We start from the raw sequence: 19,969 nt of genomic DNA on the forward strand, positions 1-19,969 counted from the left end.
GCTCATGTCCTTACTCACCCTTCCTAATTTCTGCTCCTTTAGGGATCTGGCTTAAACATCACCTCCTCCAGGAAGCCATCACCTCCTCCAGGAAGCCACCCCTGACGTACACTTCCAAGTTAGAATAGGATCTTATGCTGATCCCACTCTCACGCTAATCACACTGGACCATAACTGTGTGTTTACTCATCTAGCTCCCAACTAAACTATGAGTTCCTTCTGGCCAGAGGCCTGACTGGATGATTATCATATGCCCAGAATTTCTATACAATGACTGGTATAGAACAGGCACTCCGTAACTACTACTGCAAGAGAGAATGAATAAATTATACATGTAACATTCTCATGAAGACCACTCCTGTGCTCCCATTCTACTCTGTGCTGCTGATCTTGCCTTTTCCTTTTGCAATTTGTCTGTCTGTCTAGGGCTTAGAGAGAAGGCTCCTGAGCTCAGGATCCCACCCACAGGGGTTTAGCACAGCCCAAAGTACAAATGATAGTATAATTAACACTCTTCAAAGATGGCGAATAGAGAACAGGCACAGCAACCTCTTTATGTGAACAGCAACCTGTTCCTATCTTACCAAGGAACAGTTCTGTGAAGTATTATTAGTCAGACTTTAGCAATAAGGAAACTGAGGCACAAAGAAGCTCGATTATTTGCCCAATATCAAACAGCTGGAACAGAGTGGAGACTAGGTTTAAACCCAGGTAGACTCCTGAGCCCATGTGCGTTAGGTTTTGCTCTATTGTCTCTCTACGTGTGTCCATACAAACCCGGAAGCTATAAAGGAGAACAGGGTGGAGTGACAGGTCAGGGTGTGAACTGAGGCTACAGGTGGAGCTTTGGGACATGGTAGAGGGCTCCTCTTTCACGGTCCACCTCCCTCTGTAAGTTGCCCTTCTCTCTGCCTCCTTGGGGCAGGGTTCTAGTTGCCTGCATACTGATCACCTGGCACCAGGGATACAATAGTGGCTCCACAAGCTTTGCAGAATTTAGATTAGGGGGGCAAGAGAATTTGCTCCAGCTCAGCTCAGATGGACTAGAAAAATTACCAAAGACCTTTACTTAGATGGGGCAGCTGGTTTAGCCATACTTCTTGGTAAAAAGGTTCCTGGCCTTAAGATCCATCACTCAAAATGGCCAAGTCAGAGGCATTTTCATCTCAATATGAGAGTACTTAATAGAAAAGCTACTGCATTTACATCTCGGTGGCCACAGCCCAGTTGTCTTTGCAACATCTTCAGAATCTCAACTACCAATAATCAACAGAGGTTCAGGGCAGAGATAATCCACCCTGAGGGCTAGTTAGAATGTCAATATAATGTGAAAATACAACCCTCCACATGGGGTTTGCTTTTCACTGTGTATGGGTCTGTTGTCTTTAACTTAGGTAGGGTGATATGGTTTGGCTGTGTCCCCACCCAAATCTCATCTTGAACTGTAGTTCCCATAATCCCTATGTGTCCTGGGACAAACCTGCTGGGACGAAATTGAAGCAGGAAAGAGGTTGCCCTCATGCTATTCTCCTGACACTGAGTGCATTCTCACAAGATCTGCTGGTTTTAGAAGGGGCTTTTCTCTCTTTTGCAGGGCACTTCTCCTTCCTGCCATCATGTGAAGAAGGACATGTTTGCTTTCCCTTCCACCATGATTGCAAGTTTCTTGAGGCCTCCCCAGCCATGTGGGGCTGTGAGCCAATTTTTCTTTCCTTTATAAATTACCAACTCTCGGGCAGTTCTTTACAGCAGTGTGAGAACGGACTAATACACAGGGAGAACTGAGAAAAGTAATCACTCTTCTCACTGTTCAGGTACCAATGTCTTTTCCATGGAAACCCCAAGCTTTGTGGGGGGAAAAAATTGCATCTTTGGAATTCCTTTTACCCAACAGAGGACATCTTTCCTCTCCAACTCCCACATTGTATTCATTGCCCTTCTGATAATAGCATTTCGATTTTCATTTGGGGATCACTTTCTCCTGCCCTCAGTCCAGGTGGTTTGGGTGCTGCTGACTCCCTGTCCAGCTGAAGCTCCACAGTCTCAGTGACTGGTTCAGGAGTCGACTACTCCAGGCCAATCAGAGTTAGCCCTGGGACTTGGGTTGGAACTGCTCCAACTATGTGGGAAGGCACTACCTGAGAATGAAGTTAACATAAAGGAAAGCAGATGAAGAAACAGAAAAGACTAAAACTTGGCTTAAGCTCCTACATCTAGCAATATGTAAACCAGATATCTCTTTGGACTTTTTGGTTATGAATGAATAAATTCTTTTTTTTTTTTTTTTTGAAACAGCGTCTTGCTCTGTTATGTTACCCAGGCTGGTGTGCAGTGGCATGATCATGGCTCACTGCAGCCTTCATCTGCTGGGCTCCAGTGACCCTCCCACCTCAGCCTCCTGAGTAGCTGGGACTACAGGTACATGCCACCATACTCTGCTAATTAAAAAAAAAAATTTTTTTTTCTTTGTAAAGACTGGGTCTGGCTCTCAAAGACTGCCCAGGCTGCTCTCAAACTCCTGGGTTCAAGTGATCCACCTGCCTCAGCCCCCTGAAGTCTTGGGATTACAGGCGTGAGTCACCTTACCAAGCCTAAATTCCCTTTTTCACTGTTAGTTTGAATTTGGTTTCTGCCACTTATACTGGAAAGAGTCCTGCTTATTAAATCATTTTACAATGACATATTGAGATAGTGATGAGTGAGGGCCTATCCATTGCCAACCTTCAGTGCTTTATAAATTTCAGTAGTAGGAAAACATGGGAAATATTCTCTTTAAATACTTAAAGGGAAAGTAATCCATCTGGGCATGATGGCATGCTGAGGCAGGTGAATCACCTGAGGTCGGGGTTTGAGGCCAGCCTGACCAACATGGTGAAACTTCATCTCTACTAAAAATACAAAAATTAGCTTTGTGTGGTGCTATGCTCCTGTAGTCCCAGCTACTCAGGAGACTGAGGCAGGAGAATCACTTGAACCCAGGAGGCGGAGGTTGCAGTGAGCCAAGATTGTACTACTGCACTCCCGCCTGGGCAACAGAGCAAGACTCTGCCTCAAAAGAGAAAAAGTAATTCTTACTGTAAGCTCACAAAGGGACAGCTGTTCCACCATCTACATAGGACAGGATTTTTTTTCTTTTCTTTTTTTCCACACAATAGGTTTTAGCTTTGTCTTTCCCTTCTCCCTTTAATCCTCCATAGCTAGATCGGTGTAACCTGAACCAACAGTCCTCAAGTTGCCTAGGTTGGCCATTATCTTCTTCTCTTTTCTTTTTCTTTCTTTCTTTTTTTTTTTTTTTTTTTTTTTTTTTTTTTTTTTTTTTTTTTTGATACGGGATCTCACTCTGTCACCAAGGCTGGAAAGCAGTTGTGTGAACACAGTTCACTGCAGCATCAACCTCCTGGGATCAGGTGATCCTGTGTAACTGGGTACCACAGGCACCTGCCACCATGTCTCGCTAATTTTTAATTTTTTTTTTTTTTTTTTGTAAAAACAAGTTCTTTCTTGTTGCCCAGACTGGTCTTGAAATCTTGGGCTCAAGCAAAATCCTCCCACCTTAGCCTCCCAAAGTGCTAGGATTACAGGCATGAACCACTACACCAAGCCTATCTTCTTTATTCTCTCTCACTTCCAGGAAACCACCCACAGAGGATGTGCTAAGGCTGCTTCACTGATGATTAAGGCTCTGGCTGCCCTCTGGATCACACTCTGGCCAAGTCACTGAAGCTTTATAATCTGGCATGCTGCTTTGGTTTCACTTGCTCTGATATTTCTAAGTGGTTACTCCAATTGTGAGACCCAGGTAATTGTATCTCCTTGTTATTCACACCCCAAAGATAAATAGTACCTTGTCATAAAAGCCAGATAGTGAAACAAATATGCCATCTATGTGTATGAAATTAGAATTGAAAGAAAATGAAAGATTCTTCAACTCCGGGACCCAAAGATTGTGAGCGCAATATCTCAGCTCAACCAACTGTAATGTGGATTTTTCTTCCTTCACTAGCCAATCACCATGTATTTACCAAGCACCTATACAGCCCCCACTGGGATAGGCACCCGGGAGTATAAGAGAGCAGTAGAGAAAATAGCCTTTGCCTTCAAAGCCAGACAACTCTGAAGCCCAATTTAATTAAGGTAACCACATTTAATATGGTTCTCATAAACACCTGACCCCCTAAATCATGGAGTCTATTAGTCTTCTCTAACCTTGGAGATAATTTTATAACCATAATTCTTAGTCCTTACAATATATGTACATGAGTATACACACTCCCATATATGCCAGTACTTCCTGGAAATAAATTTGACAGAGGATGATAAATCATTTTATTTAGACTAATACCAGACTTTGGAGTTATGAACAGCTCCTAATTCCCATGGCTTCTGGGACTTACATAAGACGCATCCTTGTGCCCAAAATGTTCAGGCTCTGGCTGCAGGTAAGAGCAGTGAAGGTAATATTCCCTACTCCCCCACCTTACCTGACCTAAATATTTAACTTACTAAGTTATGGAATTTAAGGTCAAAAAGGGTTTTTGGTATTCTCCCTGTCTCCTTGCATTCCCAACAATTTATCATACGACCTCTCAAATCAGGAGACTTGTCACAAAAGAGATCTGCAATGCTTGATTTAGCACAATGATGAGAAAGAATGAAGCATCCCTCAGCTGTCACTGACTGTCTTATTCAGGCAGCTTGCCCATGCAGAGCATAGATATTTAGCTGAGACAACACAAGCCCCAAATAGGCTGTTGTTCCCATCCAGGTCACTGCTATGATTGTGAACACCTGAAATCAGTCACTGTTCAAAAACACAGGAAATTCCTGACACTCAGTGACTATTTTGGCCATATGTGTCACTTTTTGAAAATGACAGCGGGCACAGGTTTTAGAACCAGTTTGACCTGGAGTCAAGCCCTGGTTCTACCACCTATAAGCTGTGTGATCTTGGGTAAGTAACCTCTCTAGTCTCAAATTCCTCATCTGTAAAATGGGATAACAGTGTCTCCTTGGGTTGTTGTGAGGATTAAGACAATGCAAAGAAACACCATAGCACAGTGTCTGGCACACAGTATGCGCTCACATACAAATGTCTTCATTACCTAATAGGTATTCCCTCCTCCTTTACCCAAGTTTTTTCAAAGTGGCAATGTACCCTGCAAAACACTTATATGTCCCAACCTCCCTTGTGGCTGATGATGATCATATAACATAGCTTTGGCCAATAAAATATAAGCATAAATTGCTAGGTGGGGTCCTCCAGGAAAGTCTTTACAAGAAGTCAAGCTTAGCTAACCCTTCCCTTCTTCCTGCCTGGAACTTAGACTTTGCTGGATTGCAAAGTAATAAAAATAAGGATGCAAGTGATATGCTAAACGCTGGGTAGAAAGTGATAAAGAGCCCATGTCTCTGATTACATCACAGTGCTACTGTACCAATCTGTACTGACTACTTTGGATTCCTGCTATGGGAGAAAATTAAAACCCAATTTGATTATGCCACCCTAAATTGGATTGTCCTATTTCTAGCAACCAAACATGACTTAGAAGGGGCTACTCTTATCTCATTGACTAGGGTTGGGCCCCAGCATTTCTAGCATATCACAGAATGCTATGTGTCTGTTTAGAGCAAATTCTTATTTTCCCTTGCAAGTGGGATGAGCACATACCTCAGATTCGTGATACTTCTCTCTTATTTCTTTTCTTCCCAAGAACTTGAAAGTTAGCAGATCTTACCGAGCAATTGTGTACTGATTATTATTTTGTTCTGCTTCCAAATCCTTTATCTCATCAGGCAATAAGGAAGAATATTTTCCTCTATCTTAATGCTAAATACACACAAACCCCCACCCACCCCCGCAACAATCACACACACACACATTGAGTCTCATTCAAAGACTGAGACAGGAAGAGGAATGACAGCTTGTAGAGGTTTGATTGAACCTTAGACCTGATGACTAACAGAGCCTTTCTGCTGTAATCCCACTGGAAGGATCCCTTCCCCACTCACCTTACCTAAATGATCAAACTAGGAGCCCAAGAATGAGAACCCAGGCCACTGATAGTCTTGGAGAGTTGCATCCGAGCCAGGCCAGAGGGAAAAGTCCTGCCTTGGGAAACCAGCTCAGCCTGTCTGTGTTAACAGATCCTGGGTCCTGAGCACTGATCTGCAGTCTCAGGAATAGGGTGAGCTCAAAAGCCAGAACCCACCCTGGGCATAATGAAAAGACTTGTACAAAAGACTGAAGAGAAGGAAGCCCAAAGAATGTGGAGCACCCAAAGGCAGGCTCTCTCTCTCGAATGAGTTCCTGGCATTTGAGGAAGGAGATCGGGAGAAATGGAGAAGGGAGTTAGTTTCTTTTTTTCCCCAGAGTTAAATAGGGCAGCCCCCTTGGGATGGAGGGAGAATAGCCTGCTACTTTTCATGCTGTGCTCTGCCTAAATTAACAACAGAGGGCCTGGCAGCTTTGATGACACCCTCCACAATCCTTCAGGCCTCCCTCCCACAGAGAAGGGCCAGGCTGCAGAATAAATGAAACAGCCAGAATGCTAGGCTGAGGTTTCCTCCTGCCTCAGAAGAGTGGCTATTGGCCAAGTCCCCTTTAAAGTTGTAGGGTTTGACAAACAAGACTAAGAAGAGGAAAAAGCTATTCCAGGCCTGCCAGGCCTCCCTACTTTGTTCATTCCTGCTTGGAGAGTCCTTCTCTCTTTCTTTTACCTTGGTAAGCCATGCCACCTGTCACAGCTCAACCTGAGCCACCCCGAAGCTCTAGCACACACCATGCTCACTCATTTTCCATCTCTCCAGGGAAACCAGCAGTCATGGTCTGGAAGATCTACTTTTTTCAATGGTCAGGGCTTGGTTATTGTTACCACATGCTAGGTCCTACTGTGTGCCAAGAATCTGTCACAGACCATCTGTAATCCCGGTAACAACTCTGCAAGGTCAGGACTGAGCCCAGAGAGGCTGAGGGCACACACTTGACTACTGGATTGTCTATAATAAATGGACTCTAATAGAGGACAGGAATCTGGCAGCAGCAGCTATCACTGATTGAGCGTTTACTAAATGCAAAACTCTGAGCTAAGCACTTTATTACCTCTTCTTATCATCACACAAATGTGCAGAGCTAGAGATGTTTTTCCTTCATGAAAGGTAATGAAAGTAGCTGGGCGCAATGGCTCACAACTATAATCTCAGCACTCTGGGAGGCCAAGGCGGGGTGGATCACCTTAGCTCAGGTGTTCAAGACCAGCCTGGCCAACATGGCGAAACCCTGTTTCTACTAAAAACACAAAAAAAATTAGTCAGGCGTGGTGGCAGGCATCTGTAGTCGTAGCTACTCAGGAAGCTGAGGCAGGAGAATTACTTAAACCTGGGAGGTGGAGGTTGTAGTGAGCTGAGATTACACTACTGCACTCCAGCCTGGGTGACAGAGCCAGACTCTCTCTCTCTCAAAAAAAAAAAAAAGTAATAAAAGTGATGGTCAGAGAGGTTAGCCAACTTGCCTTGGATCATGCAACTAGTGACAGAAGCAAGACTCAAACTTCATCTGACATGACTCCAAAGCCCTGTGCAAGACTGAAAACGTGTCTATAAATTACTTCTGCTGAGGGGGCTGTCCGGTTACACTTTGCCCATGGTGATTAGAGTTTGGAAGGCCAAAGACTTAGCTCTCCAAAGAGCAAATAACCCAAAATGTGTGGGCCACTTCTGAGCAGGCTGATTCCCTATGCAGGAGTCCCAGGACAGTGCTCAGATCACTCCCAGCCATCCCAAGCCCTCACTGGAACATCTTACAGGTAGAGGTTTCCCAGCTGTTTTGTTCATCTGTTCATCCATTCATCTACCTACCCGCCTGGCCAGCCAAACATCCATGCACCTGGTACTGATCATAATCTCAAAAGATACAATCCTGAAAAGTCAAAATTCCTAAAGTCGAAAATCACAATCCCAAAAGATTAAAATTCAGAATGTAGAAATCACAAAGGCCAGATGTGGTCATGGAGAAGCCAAATATCATTTCTTCTTACTGTATTTCTCACAGCACAATGGAAGAGGTCAGCAAAACGATTCCCTCGCAAAAGGGCTGTGGTAAGTGTACAGGACTACTTAATGGTGAAAGACAAAAGTTTAAAAGATAATTATCGCTAACGCTGCAAAAGGGGAAGAGCGCTTAATTGCCACAGCTGAGCAAGAACCAGACTTTCAAATGGACAGCATATACTTACAATATTTCTATACTACAACCATTCTCCAAATGCAAGTGCAGTGAGTATTCTGAAGATCATAAAAGTGAAAATACAAGCAAAAAATAGAAGAAATCTCCCTTACCAAATTATTCAATCATGTATAACCTCTGTCCCTTCACACACAGGGCCAATCTGCTAAGTAATGCATTTCACCTTCACATCATTTCAAATACTGGAGGTACAAATTGTATAAAGACTGTTAGAGAGTTCTAATTTTTTTTATGCATCTTTGGCAAATTTGACTCCTTGAAAGTGCATTACCACAAGGTTGACTTTGTGTGTAAGTATTGTATGTGTTTGTAAAACTGCTGAAACTTCCTCAAAAAATGAAGAAATGTCTTTTTTTTTTTTACACCTGCATTTGTGAAAGATAAAATTTCTTGAGATTTGAGCTGATTGGATAACTGCATATGAAAATGTGTAGCCCAAGCCCCCATGTATCTATCTACCCATTAACTGAATACTTATTATATGTCAGGCACTGACAGATGAGACCTATACAGTTCTCATTTTCAAGGAGCTTTAAGTCTGGTAGGGGCAACAATGAGAAAGCAGGTCAACGTACCTTTAGCATGAAAGACCTATGATTAAGGAATGACAGTGTATTACAAACAGGGTCATCTGCCACACTGAATAGTCAGGAAAGGAGGGAATGACATCCATCTAGGCTAACCTGAGGATGCGTTAGAGCTGCCCTGGTACAGCTGAGAGGGTTGATAAAGTGGGTAAACGAAGCCCAGAGGGATCCTGGTTGCCTCATGTCCTCTGTCCTCCCAGACCTCATCAGTCTGTTGGTGATGGACTCACTTTGGTTCAGCCATGCTCTATGCTCATTTGTACATGCCATCCCCTCTGCCCAGAACACTCTTCCTCAAAGTTTTGCATATCTGACTTTCTTACACCAACCAGGCCCCGCCTCCCCATCATCCCCTTCTAGAATCCTTCCCTGACCACCCAAACAAAAGTAGCTACTCCCTTCCCCCAGACCTACCCTAACTCATCACTCGGTCTTACTGCCTTCATGCATAGCTCATGATACAAATTGCCTTCTTATTTCTTGTTTTCCTGTTTATGGTCTGTCTTCCTGCCCGACCATTCCAGAATGTTAGCAGCATGGCACCTTGCCTCTCTCTCTTTGAACATTTCTATATTCTTAGCATCTTTAACAGTGTTTGACCTATAATATGCCCTTAATAGTTATATTTTTGAGACAGAGTCTCACTCTATCACCCAGGCTGCAGTGCAGTGGCATGGTTTTGGCTCACTGCAACCTCCACCTCCCAGGTTCAAGCAATTCTGTCTCAGCCTCCCAAGTAGCTGGAATTACAGGCATGTGTCACCACAATAATTTCTGTATTATTAGTAGAGATAGGGTTTTGCCATGTTGGCCGGGCTGGTCTTGAGCCCCTGACTTCAGGTGATCCACCCGCCTCAGCATCCCAAAGTACTGGGATTACAAGTGTGAGACACCATGCCTGGTCTCCCTTAATATTTATAGAATAAAGGCCGGGCACGGTGGCTCACGCCTCTAATCCCAGCACTTTGGGAGGCCGAGGCGGGTGGATCACGAGGTCAAGAGATCGGGACCATCCTGGTCAACATGGTGAAACCCCGTCTCTACTAAAAATACAAAAAATCAGCTGGGCATGGTGGTGCGTGCCTGTCATCCTAGCTACTCAGGAGGCTGAGGCAGGGGAATTGCCTGAACCCAGGAGGCGGAGGTTGCGGTGAGCCGAGATCGCGCCATTGCACTCCAACCTGGGTAACAAGAGTGAAACTCCGTCTCAAAAAACAAAACAAACAAACAAAAAAAATATTTATAGAATAAAAGACAAAATGGATGAATGCATGAACAAATGCACGAATTCAAGTTCCTGAAACAAGTTCAGCATGGCACAGAGAATGGGAAATGGAAAGAGATGAACCAAAGGTGTCTGTAGGGACCAGGCCCATGCAGCGTTTCCAAAGACTTGCTAAGGAAATTGGACTTTATTCTAATGGTGACTCTACTACAAGTTTCTTTAGTCCCAAGACAGGGCTGCAGCTACACCAGAGAATACAGAGGTTAGGAAATTGAGAAAAAAGATGAATTGTTTTCTGATATGTCCTCCTGCCTGAGTCACTTATCAGTTTTGTGAGGTGTAAATTCCAAATAACCTCCTTACTTAGTGCTTTAGCTTATTAGAGAGGAAAAAAATCCTTAGGCAAGATAGAAAAGGCAGTATTATGGGGGAAATTGGTAAGACAGATCTCAAGGAGGCTGCAGAGAATCAAAAACCAGTGTCCACAGCCTGGCCAGTGGAAGAATATGGACATGGGGCAGAAGAAAATGACCAGGGGAGGCAGAGAGCAGGCCCTGACAGCAGAGCAGGATATTCCTTACAGCATGTGGCATGGTGTGGGGTCCCAAAAATACTGGAATTTATGTCTATCATGGAGCTCTGGAGCCTATGTAGCAAATAGAAGACAAAAGTCAGAGGTGTAGGCTAGCGTGGTGGCTTACACCTGTAATCCCAACACTTTGGGAGGTTGAGGTGGGTGGATCACTTGAGCCCAGGAGTTCGAGGCCAGCATGGGCATCATGGTAAAACCTCATCTCTATAAAAAAAATACAAAACATGAGCCAGGCAGAGTGGCACATGCCTGTAGTCCTAGATATTCGGGAGGCTGGGGTGGGAGGTTCATTTGAGCCCGGGAGGCAGAGGTTGCAGTGAGCCGAGATCATGCCACTGCACTCTGGCCTGGGTGACAGTGAGGCTCTGTCTCAAAAAATAAATAAATAAATAGGAAAAAAGAAAAAAGTCAGAGGTGCAGTGAGGGCTCTTATCTCTGCTCCTGGGCCAGAAAAATAGGAAGACGCTGGAGGAAGTGGGATCTGAAGACAGGACGGGGAAACTGTTGAACAACTCATACTGCTAGGAGATGAGTACATCCTGGCAGAGTGGAGAGTGCAATTTGTTCACAGGAGACTCATCATTGAGATCTAGGAATTAATGATGAAACTAGAAGGGGGTAAAGAGAAAAAGGCTGAAAATATTGTCAAACCAGATCCTATGGAAGTCCATATAGCTGATAGGGAGCACCTACTATGTCTCAGGCACTATACTAAGTAAGCACTTGATACATTTGTTTAATTTAATCCTTGTAGCAAGTCTATGAACTGAGAAAAATCAAGGTTTCAAAAGCATGCATAATTTGCACAAGATAACACAGCTAGAAAGTAGTAGAGCAAGGATTCGAACCCAGGTCAATCTGATTTCAGAGACTAAGCATGGGGAGAAGACATGTAAGGCAAAAGAAATAGGTAAAGTAGGAAGTGAGGGATAAATCAACCGGCCTGGGCATTGATTGTTGATGTCCTCTTTACCCTGTCCCAGTAAGTCATTTCTGCCCATGGTCCTCTGCCCACAGAGCCCTAACACTTCCTTGAGAATCCACACCACCTTGCTTTTAGTCCTCAGGGCCTACATAGGGCTCCACCTCTGGTTCTCAGATGTGAAGCATGTGTTTCAGGCCTCTGCGATCAGCATTATGTAGTTCCTGGCCACAGGAGATGGTTGAGGACATCAATGCAACCTAAATGTGTCTAATCGGTATGAATCTCAGAGCTTCTGGACCAGACTCTGGCTCTGTCCTACTGGATTTTAACCTTGATGACATGAGTTTGGGACTACTGCAGCTATCTTGCCACCAGGTCCTAGATGTGCCAGGGACCTACTCGTGGAGCTCAAGACTGAATTCAGCACACAGGTGGGAGGAGCCCAGAGTCTGAGAATATGGCTTCTAGTGATACTGTCTAAGCCTTGAACCCCATTGTTTCCAAACCCAGATCTTGAGCTTTTCAGTGCCATGAACCCATAAATTCCCTCATTTTAAAGGTAAATTTCTCTGTATTTTCTGTCATATGCAATTAACTGTCTTAATATATGCCACCACTAATAAAGGAAGCATCTGCCTGTATGAATAAAGAGAGAAGCCTCTGGGTGAGAATCCCAGAAGGAGCGAATGAAATGCTACTGTTGCGGCCACCCACTTACAGAGATGGAGCTTTTCTAATGGAAAACACCAGACTGGAGGAGAGGCAAGATTTAGTCTGTCTGACGAATAATTTTAACCAACCAAATGTCTGAACATCTTATTCGAGAAAAATAGAACATTTAATAAGTCTGTATTTGCTTGGCTGACAATGTCAGCTCTCAGAAACTTACAGATAAATGCTATTATGTCTTTGTTGTGACTCAGAAGCTGGAAAATTGTGTGTTTTTTATTTTGTTTTAGTTTTAGTTTTTGTTTTTTTTACGAAGTCTCACTCCGCTGCCCAAGCTGGAGTGCAGTGGTGTGATTTTGGCTCACTGAAACCTCTGCCTCCTGGGTTCAAGTGATTCCCCTGCCTCAGCCTTCCAAGTAGCTGGGATTACTGGCTCCCACCACCACACCCAGCTAATTTTTATATTTTTAGTAGAGATGGGGTTTCACCATGTTGGTCGGGCTGGTCTCAAACTCCTAACCTCAGGTGATCCAGCTGTCTCGGCCTTCCAAAGTGCTGGGATTACAGGCATGAGTCACTATACCTGGCCTATGTTTTTTATTTTTAAAGGGAAGAAACCTTGGGCAAACATGATCATGGAGTTTTAAGTTTATTAAGAGCATAATAAGATAAATCTCAAAGTCAGAGAAAAGCTAGGGATGATACAATGGCCAGAGACCAGGGAAAGGGGAGGAGCCCTTCCAACACCAAAATCTGATGCTAAAAAATACCAAATCTCAGCTGTCTAAATTAATCCTCAAGGGTTCTGGCAAGACATTATTTATCAATCATGTACTTTTTTCCCATAAAGTCCAATCTCATTCTGAAATTCTCTCTTACCTAGCATCCTAGTCAGCCACAATGAATTGAACAAAGTTGGGACACGAGAAGAAGCCCATTTGCCATCTCTAGCCTAACAACACAGGGAACTCCTGGAGCTCAAATTATAAAAGGATGTGTACAAGAAGTGGAAGGTGGGGCACAAATTCACTGTGGAATGGGCCCACATGAACAATGGCAGGAAGAATAAAGTCTAGCAGAGGCTGAGGTTTGTTTATTTAAAGTAAAAACAAAAACAAAATTTCCATTTTTAAATGAATGAAAATAAAGGAGGACTTTAAAAAAGAGAGAGAGAGATGTAGTTGTCTCTGCTTAGGGAAGATGACCCAGAATATATAGAGAAGGTAGAATTCTCCAGCTTCTGGGTTTAGTTCCACGTCTTCATTAGGAGAAATGATCTTCACCAGGAAAAAGAGAACAACTTGGTTAAGAGAGCCTCAGAGTCCATGATGGGGAGGAAGAAAGGGAAGCCCTCCTCTCCTGTAGCTGAGCTCCAGACCCAGCTATCAGTGGTGCCCCAGGGACATAAGGGAAATTGGGATCGAGAAACCTTTGGGTGATCTCTGAGGAATCAAAGGCAAGGGGGAAAAGGCCAGAATGTTGGAAACTGGCAAACAGCATCCTGACTTTCAAAGAAGAGGAAAAACAAATTCCATAGCCTATTATCAGCCTCTGCAAGAGGCTAAGCAGCAGTGTTAACCTGGCAGATTTCAGAGCACACAGGAAAGTAGACAGCAAGAAAGGGCAAACAACTCAGTACAAAAATGGACGGCGGATGGGTACAGGCAATTTACTTAATAGAAAATACACGTGGCCATTGAGCTGGGCATGGTGGCTGGTGAATGACATCTCAGCTACTCAGGAGGCTGAGCCAGGAGGATTGCTTAAGGCAAGGAATTCAAGACCAGACTGGGTAACATAGTGAGCCTCTGTCTCTACAAAAATTTTTAAAAATAGCCAGGCATGATGTGGTGGCCCACAACTGAGGTCTCAGCTACTAGGGAGGCTGAAGTGGGAGGACTGCTTGAGCCCAGGAGTTCGAGGCTACAGTGAGCTATGATCACACCACTGCACTCCAGCCAGGGTGATAGAGTGAGACTCCGTGTCTTAAAAAAAAAAAAAGTGGGCCGGGCACGGTGGCTCAAGCCTGTAATCCCAGCACTTTGGGAGGCCGAGGCGGGTGGATCACGAGGTCAAGAGATCGAGACCATCCTGGTCAACATGGTGAAACCCCGTCTCTACTAAAAATACAAAAAATTAGCTGGGCATGGTGGCACGTGCCTGTAATCCCAGCTACTCAGGAGGCTGAGGCAGGAGAATTGCCTGAACCCAGGAGGCGGAGGTTGCGGTGAGCCGAGATCGCACCATTGCACTCCAGCCTGGGTAACAAGAGCGAAACTCTGTCTCAAAAAAAAAAAAAAAAAGTGAACAATAAATATAAAAGATCCCCATCATCATGGAAATATACATTAAATTAAGATAATCAGATGCTATTTATGTAGCAGGCCATATAAAATTAAAAGACATAATATCAACTATTGGCAAAGACATGGGGAAATGACACATTCACTAGTGGAATACATAGCTTTCTTTAAAGGGCAATTTGGTGGTATTAATTAAAATTAAAAATGTATTGTACTTTTACCCAGCAATCTGAAAGACTCACACATGCAGACGCTTGTAGAAGGTTAATACAAAAATTTTAAATACAGGTTTAAAAATTACACTACAGTACATCTACACTATGAAATACCATATGAGTAAAAGTTAAAGGTGATTCATACATATTGATACTGAATGATCTTTCAGATGTCATTATTCATGCTTTCAGAAAGCACAGATAAACACATATTTGTATAAGTGCATATGCGTATATAAATGAATACAGAATAGTTTAAAAGCCAATTAACCTGACAATAGAGATTACCTTGGGAAGGTGATTTGGGATATCTTTGTCTTTAGTTTTTGTATTTTTATACTTAGACTGTTTTCATTTATTATATGGTTAAATATATATTTAATAATTGTATATATTTAACTATATATGTACATATGTATATATCCACACATATACACAGTCGGCCCTCTGTATCCAGGGTTTCATATCCATGGATTCAACCAACCACAAATTTAAAATATTTAGAGGGAAAAAAAGGATGATTGTGTCTGTACTGAACACATATGGACTTCTTGTCATTTTTTTCCTAAACAATACAGTATAATAGCTATTTACATAGCATTTACATTGTATTAGGTATTATATGCAACCTTGTAATCTAGAAATGATTTAAAGTATGTGCATAGGTTATATGCAAATATACTATTTTATATAAGGAACTCTGAGTATTTTGGTATCTGTGGGGCTTTTTGGAACCAGTCCTCCACGGATACCAAGGAATCACTAGATACATATAGCGTAAACATATATATAGTAAAAGAATGAAAAATAAAGACCAGGAAACAGTGACTGTTGGGGACTAGTGTGTGCACTAGGAGTAAGATGTGTCAAATCTACCCAGTTTCCTTCTCCTGGGGTGACAAGGGAAATGCCAACCACATTGTGAACTGATACCCGCAGGCTACTGGCAAAGCCTTTCTTATCATTATTACAGAAACAATAAAAAAAAAGCAGACTGGATGACAATGCTAGAAGCAGAGCCAAAACTGACTTAGTTACTGATTCAGGGTCCATGGGGAAACTCCTAGGGCAGTCTTCGGTCCTGTTCTGTTCAACATCTTCATGCGTTCATTCTTCTAATATCTCACTTACTCATTCACCAGACATTTAAGAGCTTACTCTCAAATGTGTCAGATGTTGTGCATTGAGATATAAAGATGGGCTGGGCATGGTGGCTCATACCTGTAATCCCAGCACTTTGGGAGGCTGAGGCAGGTAGATCACCTGAGGTCAGGAACGTGAGACCAGCCTGACCAACATGGTGAAACCGGAATACAAAAAATAAGCCTGACGTGGTGGCGGGTGCCTGTAATCCTAGCTACTCAGGAGGCTGCGGCAGGAGAAACCCAGGAGGCAGAAATTGCAGTGAGCCGAGATTGCGCTATTGCACTCCAGCCTGGGCAACAAGAGCGAGACTCCGTCTCAAAAAAAAAAAAAGATATAAAGATAATTTCTGCTTTGAGCCTAGGATCCTGAAAAATAGACAGAAGGGGGAATCAAACCCAGTGTGAAAAATGCTCAGTCTGAAGTGTTATGGGAGCTCCAGAGGGTAGGGCCTGACCATACCCTGGCCTCTTGATGGAGATCACTATTTATACCTCTATTTATATTTCATGAGGTCTGTATGCTTCATGAAAGATATCATAAAGCTAAAAAATACCAAGAATTCCAAAAACCACATATATATGAGGTAGAAAATATTCAAAAGCTAAACATCCCGGTACAATCCATTTCCAGTCACTAAAAAGTTCTACCCGTAGGTTACAAGAGGATACGCTTGAGTTTTGAGGCCTCACTCAAAGAACACTGTCAAAGAGCAAGGTGTCAGGATAGGAAGCAATGGGCCCAATGTGAGATGAAGACCAGATAAAGGGATACCCAGACTTTTTCAGGGTCACTCTGATCTCTCTCTCTGAGCCTCGACTCCATTCATAATCCTCCTGCTTTCTCTCAGGCAATCACCTACAGCCAACAGAGCCAGCAATTTCAAGGTCTCTGATTATATGGTTAGTTGGACTATTTGAGGGAGGGAGCAAGTAGAAGATCGCTCCCAGGTCAGCTCCCAGCCACATGGCAGTTAGTCTGTAGCAGATTTTTGGTTTGCAAGACCTTTCTTGCCTGTCCTCTCCCCACTCCCCAGTTTGGTGCCCCAAGGTTGTCCCTTCCACCACCCTTGAGAAAAACCATGAAGTACACATATGCCAGTTTCCATGGCTGTGGATCCCAGGCTGTCATTTCACCCTTTCAGGACTTAGTGTTTTTATTTAATGAAGAACATTAACAAAGAGAGGGCAGTGCTTAATACAAATGAGTGAATGGTGGAATTTCAGGCACCCAGGAGGACCTATCTGGGTCCTAGTCCTAGTGTAGGAGGTGCTCTGGCAGGGACCCTCCATCAGGACTAACCTCTTCAGTGACGATCGAGACAGCACCTGTGCAGCCTGGTTCATGGCCCTGACCCAAGCATTCATGTCCTCCTGGGTGTCGGCACTGAAGTAGTAGGTCCTCATGCCCGACTGCTCGGCCTGAGAGCCTGCTGTGGAGCTGTTATAGATGAGCGCTCGCATCCCCGTGTGCACAGCCTGCAGCATGAAGACAGAAACGCAGGTCAGAGGGAGGTTATCACATATTTCCTTTCTAGGAGCAAGGCAAGGAGGCACTCTGGCCCTTCCAGACTAAAATCCCGAGCACCACCCAGCTTGTTTCCACACCTAGAAAACATCACAGGCTAGATTCCTCTTTCTTAGTGCAGCCAGGTCCACTGACAGCTGTGTCTGTTTCCCCATAGTAAAAGCCCTGCAGCTGTACCTGTTTCCTATTTACCTTTCTCCTGCTTTTGTGGTTGGGAATGTGCACAAAGTCAAGGCTTATGTGAGAAGCAGGCTTTTCAGAAAACCTTCATTTCATAGAGACAGACTCTTGCGAATCCCTGTTCTGGTTTTTCTGAAGCCTGTGATTTCTGCTTTGGCTACAATCAGACAAGAATTGACTTAAAACTGGCTGCATCAACAGGTGGCTTGATGTGAATGTTCACTGTGTTTCACTGCTTAGGCATGACGTGTGATGTGTGTTCCTCAAAGAAGCTGCTGATTTGTCTCTCCAAAAGAGGCGCTACCAGATATGAGGGCAATCTGGCTGCAACAGCTGTCACCCCATTGATCGCCAGGGTTGACTCGGCTGATCTGGCCAGCTAGGCAGCTGCACACTCAGTTGAAGAGGAAGACCATCCCCGATAGAGGAGGACTGGCCTTCAGTCAAGGGTATACAGGTAGCTGCGCTCCCCTGCTAGAACAAGCTCTCAAAAAAGCACTACAGAGGTGGACAGAGCTGACCAACAGTTACCTAAATATTCTTGCAAACCTACTGTGACCTTTTGCCTCAAGGTACTTTCACATGTATCCTTGCAAAAAAATCTGAAAAAAGGTACTCAGAATGACCACTGAAAAATGACTGGGATGACACCAGTTTTTCCCCTTGTGCTCTGATAAAGCAGAGACCCATCTTTTAAATTTGCAAGGAACAATCTCATCAAATATATATAGGAAGATGGTGTGAAAAGAGAAAGATTTACTGAGTACCTACTGTGTGTCTCCTAGGTACTTCCACAACTTTAATCTCGTAATCTTAATAGCCTTGAGAAGTGGAGACAGAATCTCTGTTTTACAGATAGCAAATGAAGCTCTGATATGTTAAGTAACTTTCCCAGATTTCCACACCTGGTAACAGATTCTTCACAGCACTTACCATTACCTGGTGCTATTTATTACCTGCTTATCATCTGTCTCCTTTCTCTACAAATATAAGCTCCATGAAAGTAGAAATTTTGCTATTTTATTCACTAGTATATCCTCAGGAACAGTGCCTGGCACATAGTAGGTGCTCGATAAACATTTGCTGAAAGAATGAATTGGAGTCCAGGTCTAACTCCCAAGTCCAAGCTTCTCTGTATATTGCTCCCAGGTTCTGTCCAGAAGTGAGCGTGATTATCCAAATAACTGGTTCCATACTCTGAATCCAGCATGAAAGGCAGACCCCATGCAAGGACCAGGCAGAGAAAACAAAATGAGAACCAATGATAAGCTGGACAATGACATGATTCTGGAATCACTAATAGTCATGGATGAAAACATGTCAGATGAACTTCCAGCATTTACTTCTCCTCCCTACCCTCTTAATATCCAGATCCAAAATGCACAGTAAATATAGGTCTGCTTCTGGCATTTACATATCTGAGTCCATCCAGCTCAGGGCTAAGGGAATCTAGGCAAACTTGGCCTGCAGCCAAGGATCCCTATAGTGGCTGAAGCAAACCTGATATCCTTCCTTAGCTTGTATAAGGTGTCATTCACTATTACAGGAAGGATTCTATTTTAAGCAAGGTGGAAATGTGCCAGTAAGAGAACAGAATAAGGCCAGATGCAGTGGCTTACACCTCTAATCCCAGCACTTTGGGAAGCTGAGGCAGGTAGAACACCTGAAGTCAGGAGTTCAAGACCAGCCTGAGCAACATGGTGAAACCCCGTCTCTACTAAAAATATAAAAATTAGCTAGGTGTGGTGGCGTGTGCCTGTAATCCCAGCTACTCAGGAGGCTGAGGCATGAGAATCACTTGGACCCAGCAGGTGGGGCTTGCAGTGAGTTGAGATTGCGCCACTGCACTCCAGCCTGGGTGACAGAGTGAGACTTCATCTCAAAAAAAAAAAAAAAAGAAAAAAAGAACAGAATAAGAAGGAATCTGTGCATGTCTTACTGAAAATCAGCAGAAATTCTTGGAAAACATCCTCTGGACAATGACCCCATGAGATCTCTGACACACTCACCCAGGCATTTGTGCCCAGTCATAGAGGGTACTGGGACAGGTGCCTATCCCACTAGACACAAGCATAGGGAGTCCTCCAAGGTACAATAAAGACAGTAGATTCCTGCTGTACAAAACTTCATGGAGTCAGCCTTGTCCAGGAAATTAACATGGGACATGCCTCAAACATGCAGACATGGGTTTGCATGTCTGCTCGCAAATGAGCTTGAGTGTTACATCCACCATTATGAAGGAGTTACACATGATTGCAAATAAAACCCTGGTCACTAATCAAACAAGCAGGTGCTGCGCCCAGCTGCTCTTGACTCTGAAGAACAGATTCCAACTGCATTCTGCCTGTGTGAGGACATATT

General features: G+C 43.7%; 1 protein-coding gene across 8 annotated transcripts in view; it reads right to left on the reverse strand.

Moving 5' to 3' along the window:
- Positions 1 to 19,969, reverse strand: part of PLEKHA7 (pleckstrin homology domain containing A7) — a 241,056-nt gene that overhangs the window by 48,343 nt on the left and 172,744 nt on the right. For all 8 annotated transcript variants that reach the window (XM_037737514.1, XM_037737513.1, XM_017525636.2 and 5 more), the window contains one exon: positions 17,204 to 17,379. In XM_037737514.1, coding sequence (XP_037593442.1) covers positions 17,204 to 17,379 — 176 coding nt within the window. The remainder of the gene's footprint in view (positions 1 to 17,203; positions 17,380 to 19,969) is intronic.

The sequence above is a fragment of the Cebus imitator genome, unplaced genomic scaffold, assembly GCF_001604975.1.
Source record: "Cebus imitator isolate Cc_AM_T3 unplaced genomic scaffold, Cebus_imitator-1.0 Scaffold39, whole genome shotgun sequence".
NCBI classification, from domain to species: Eukaryota; Metazoa; Chordata; class Mammalia; order Primates; family Cebidae; genus Cebus; species Cebus imitator.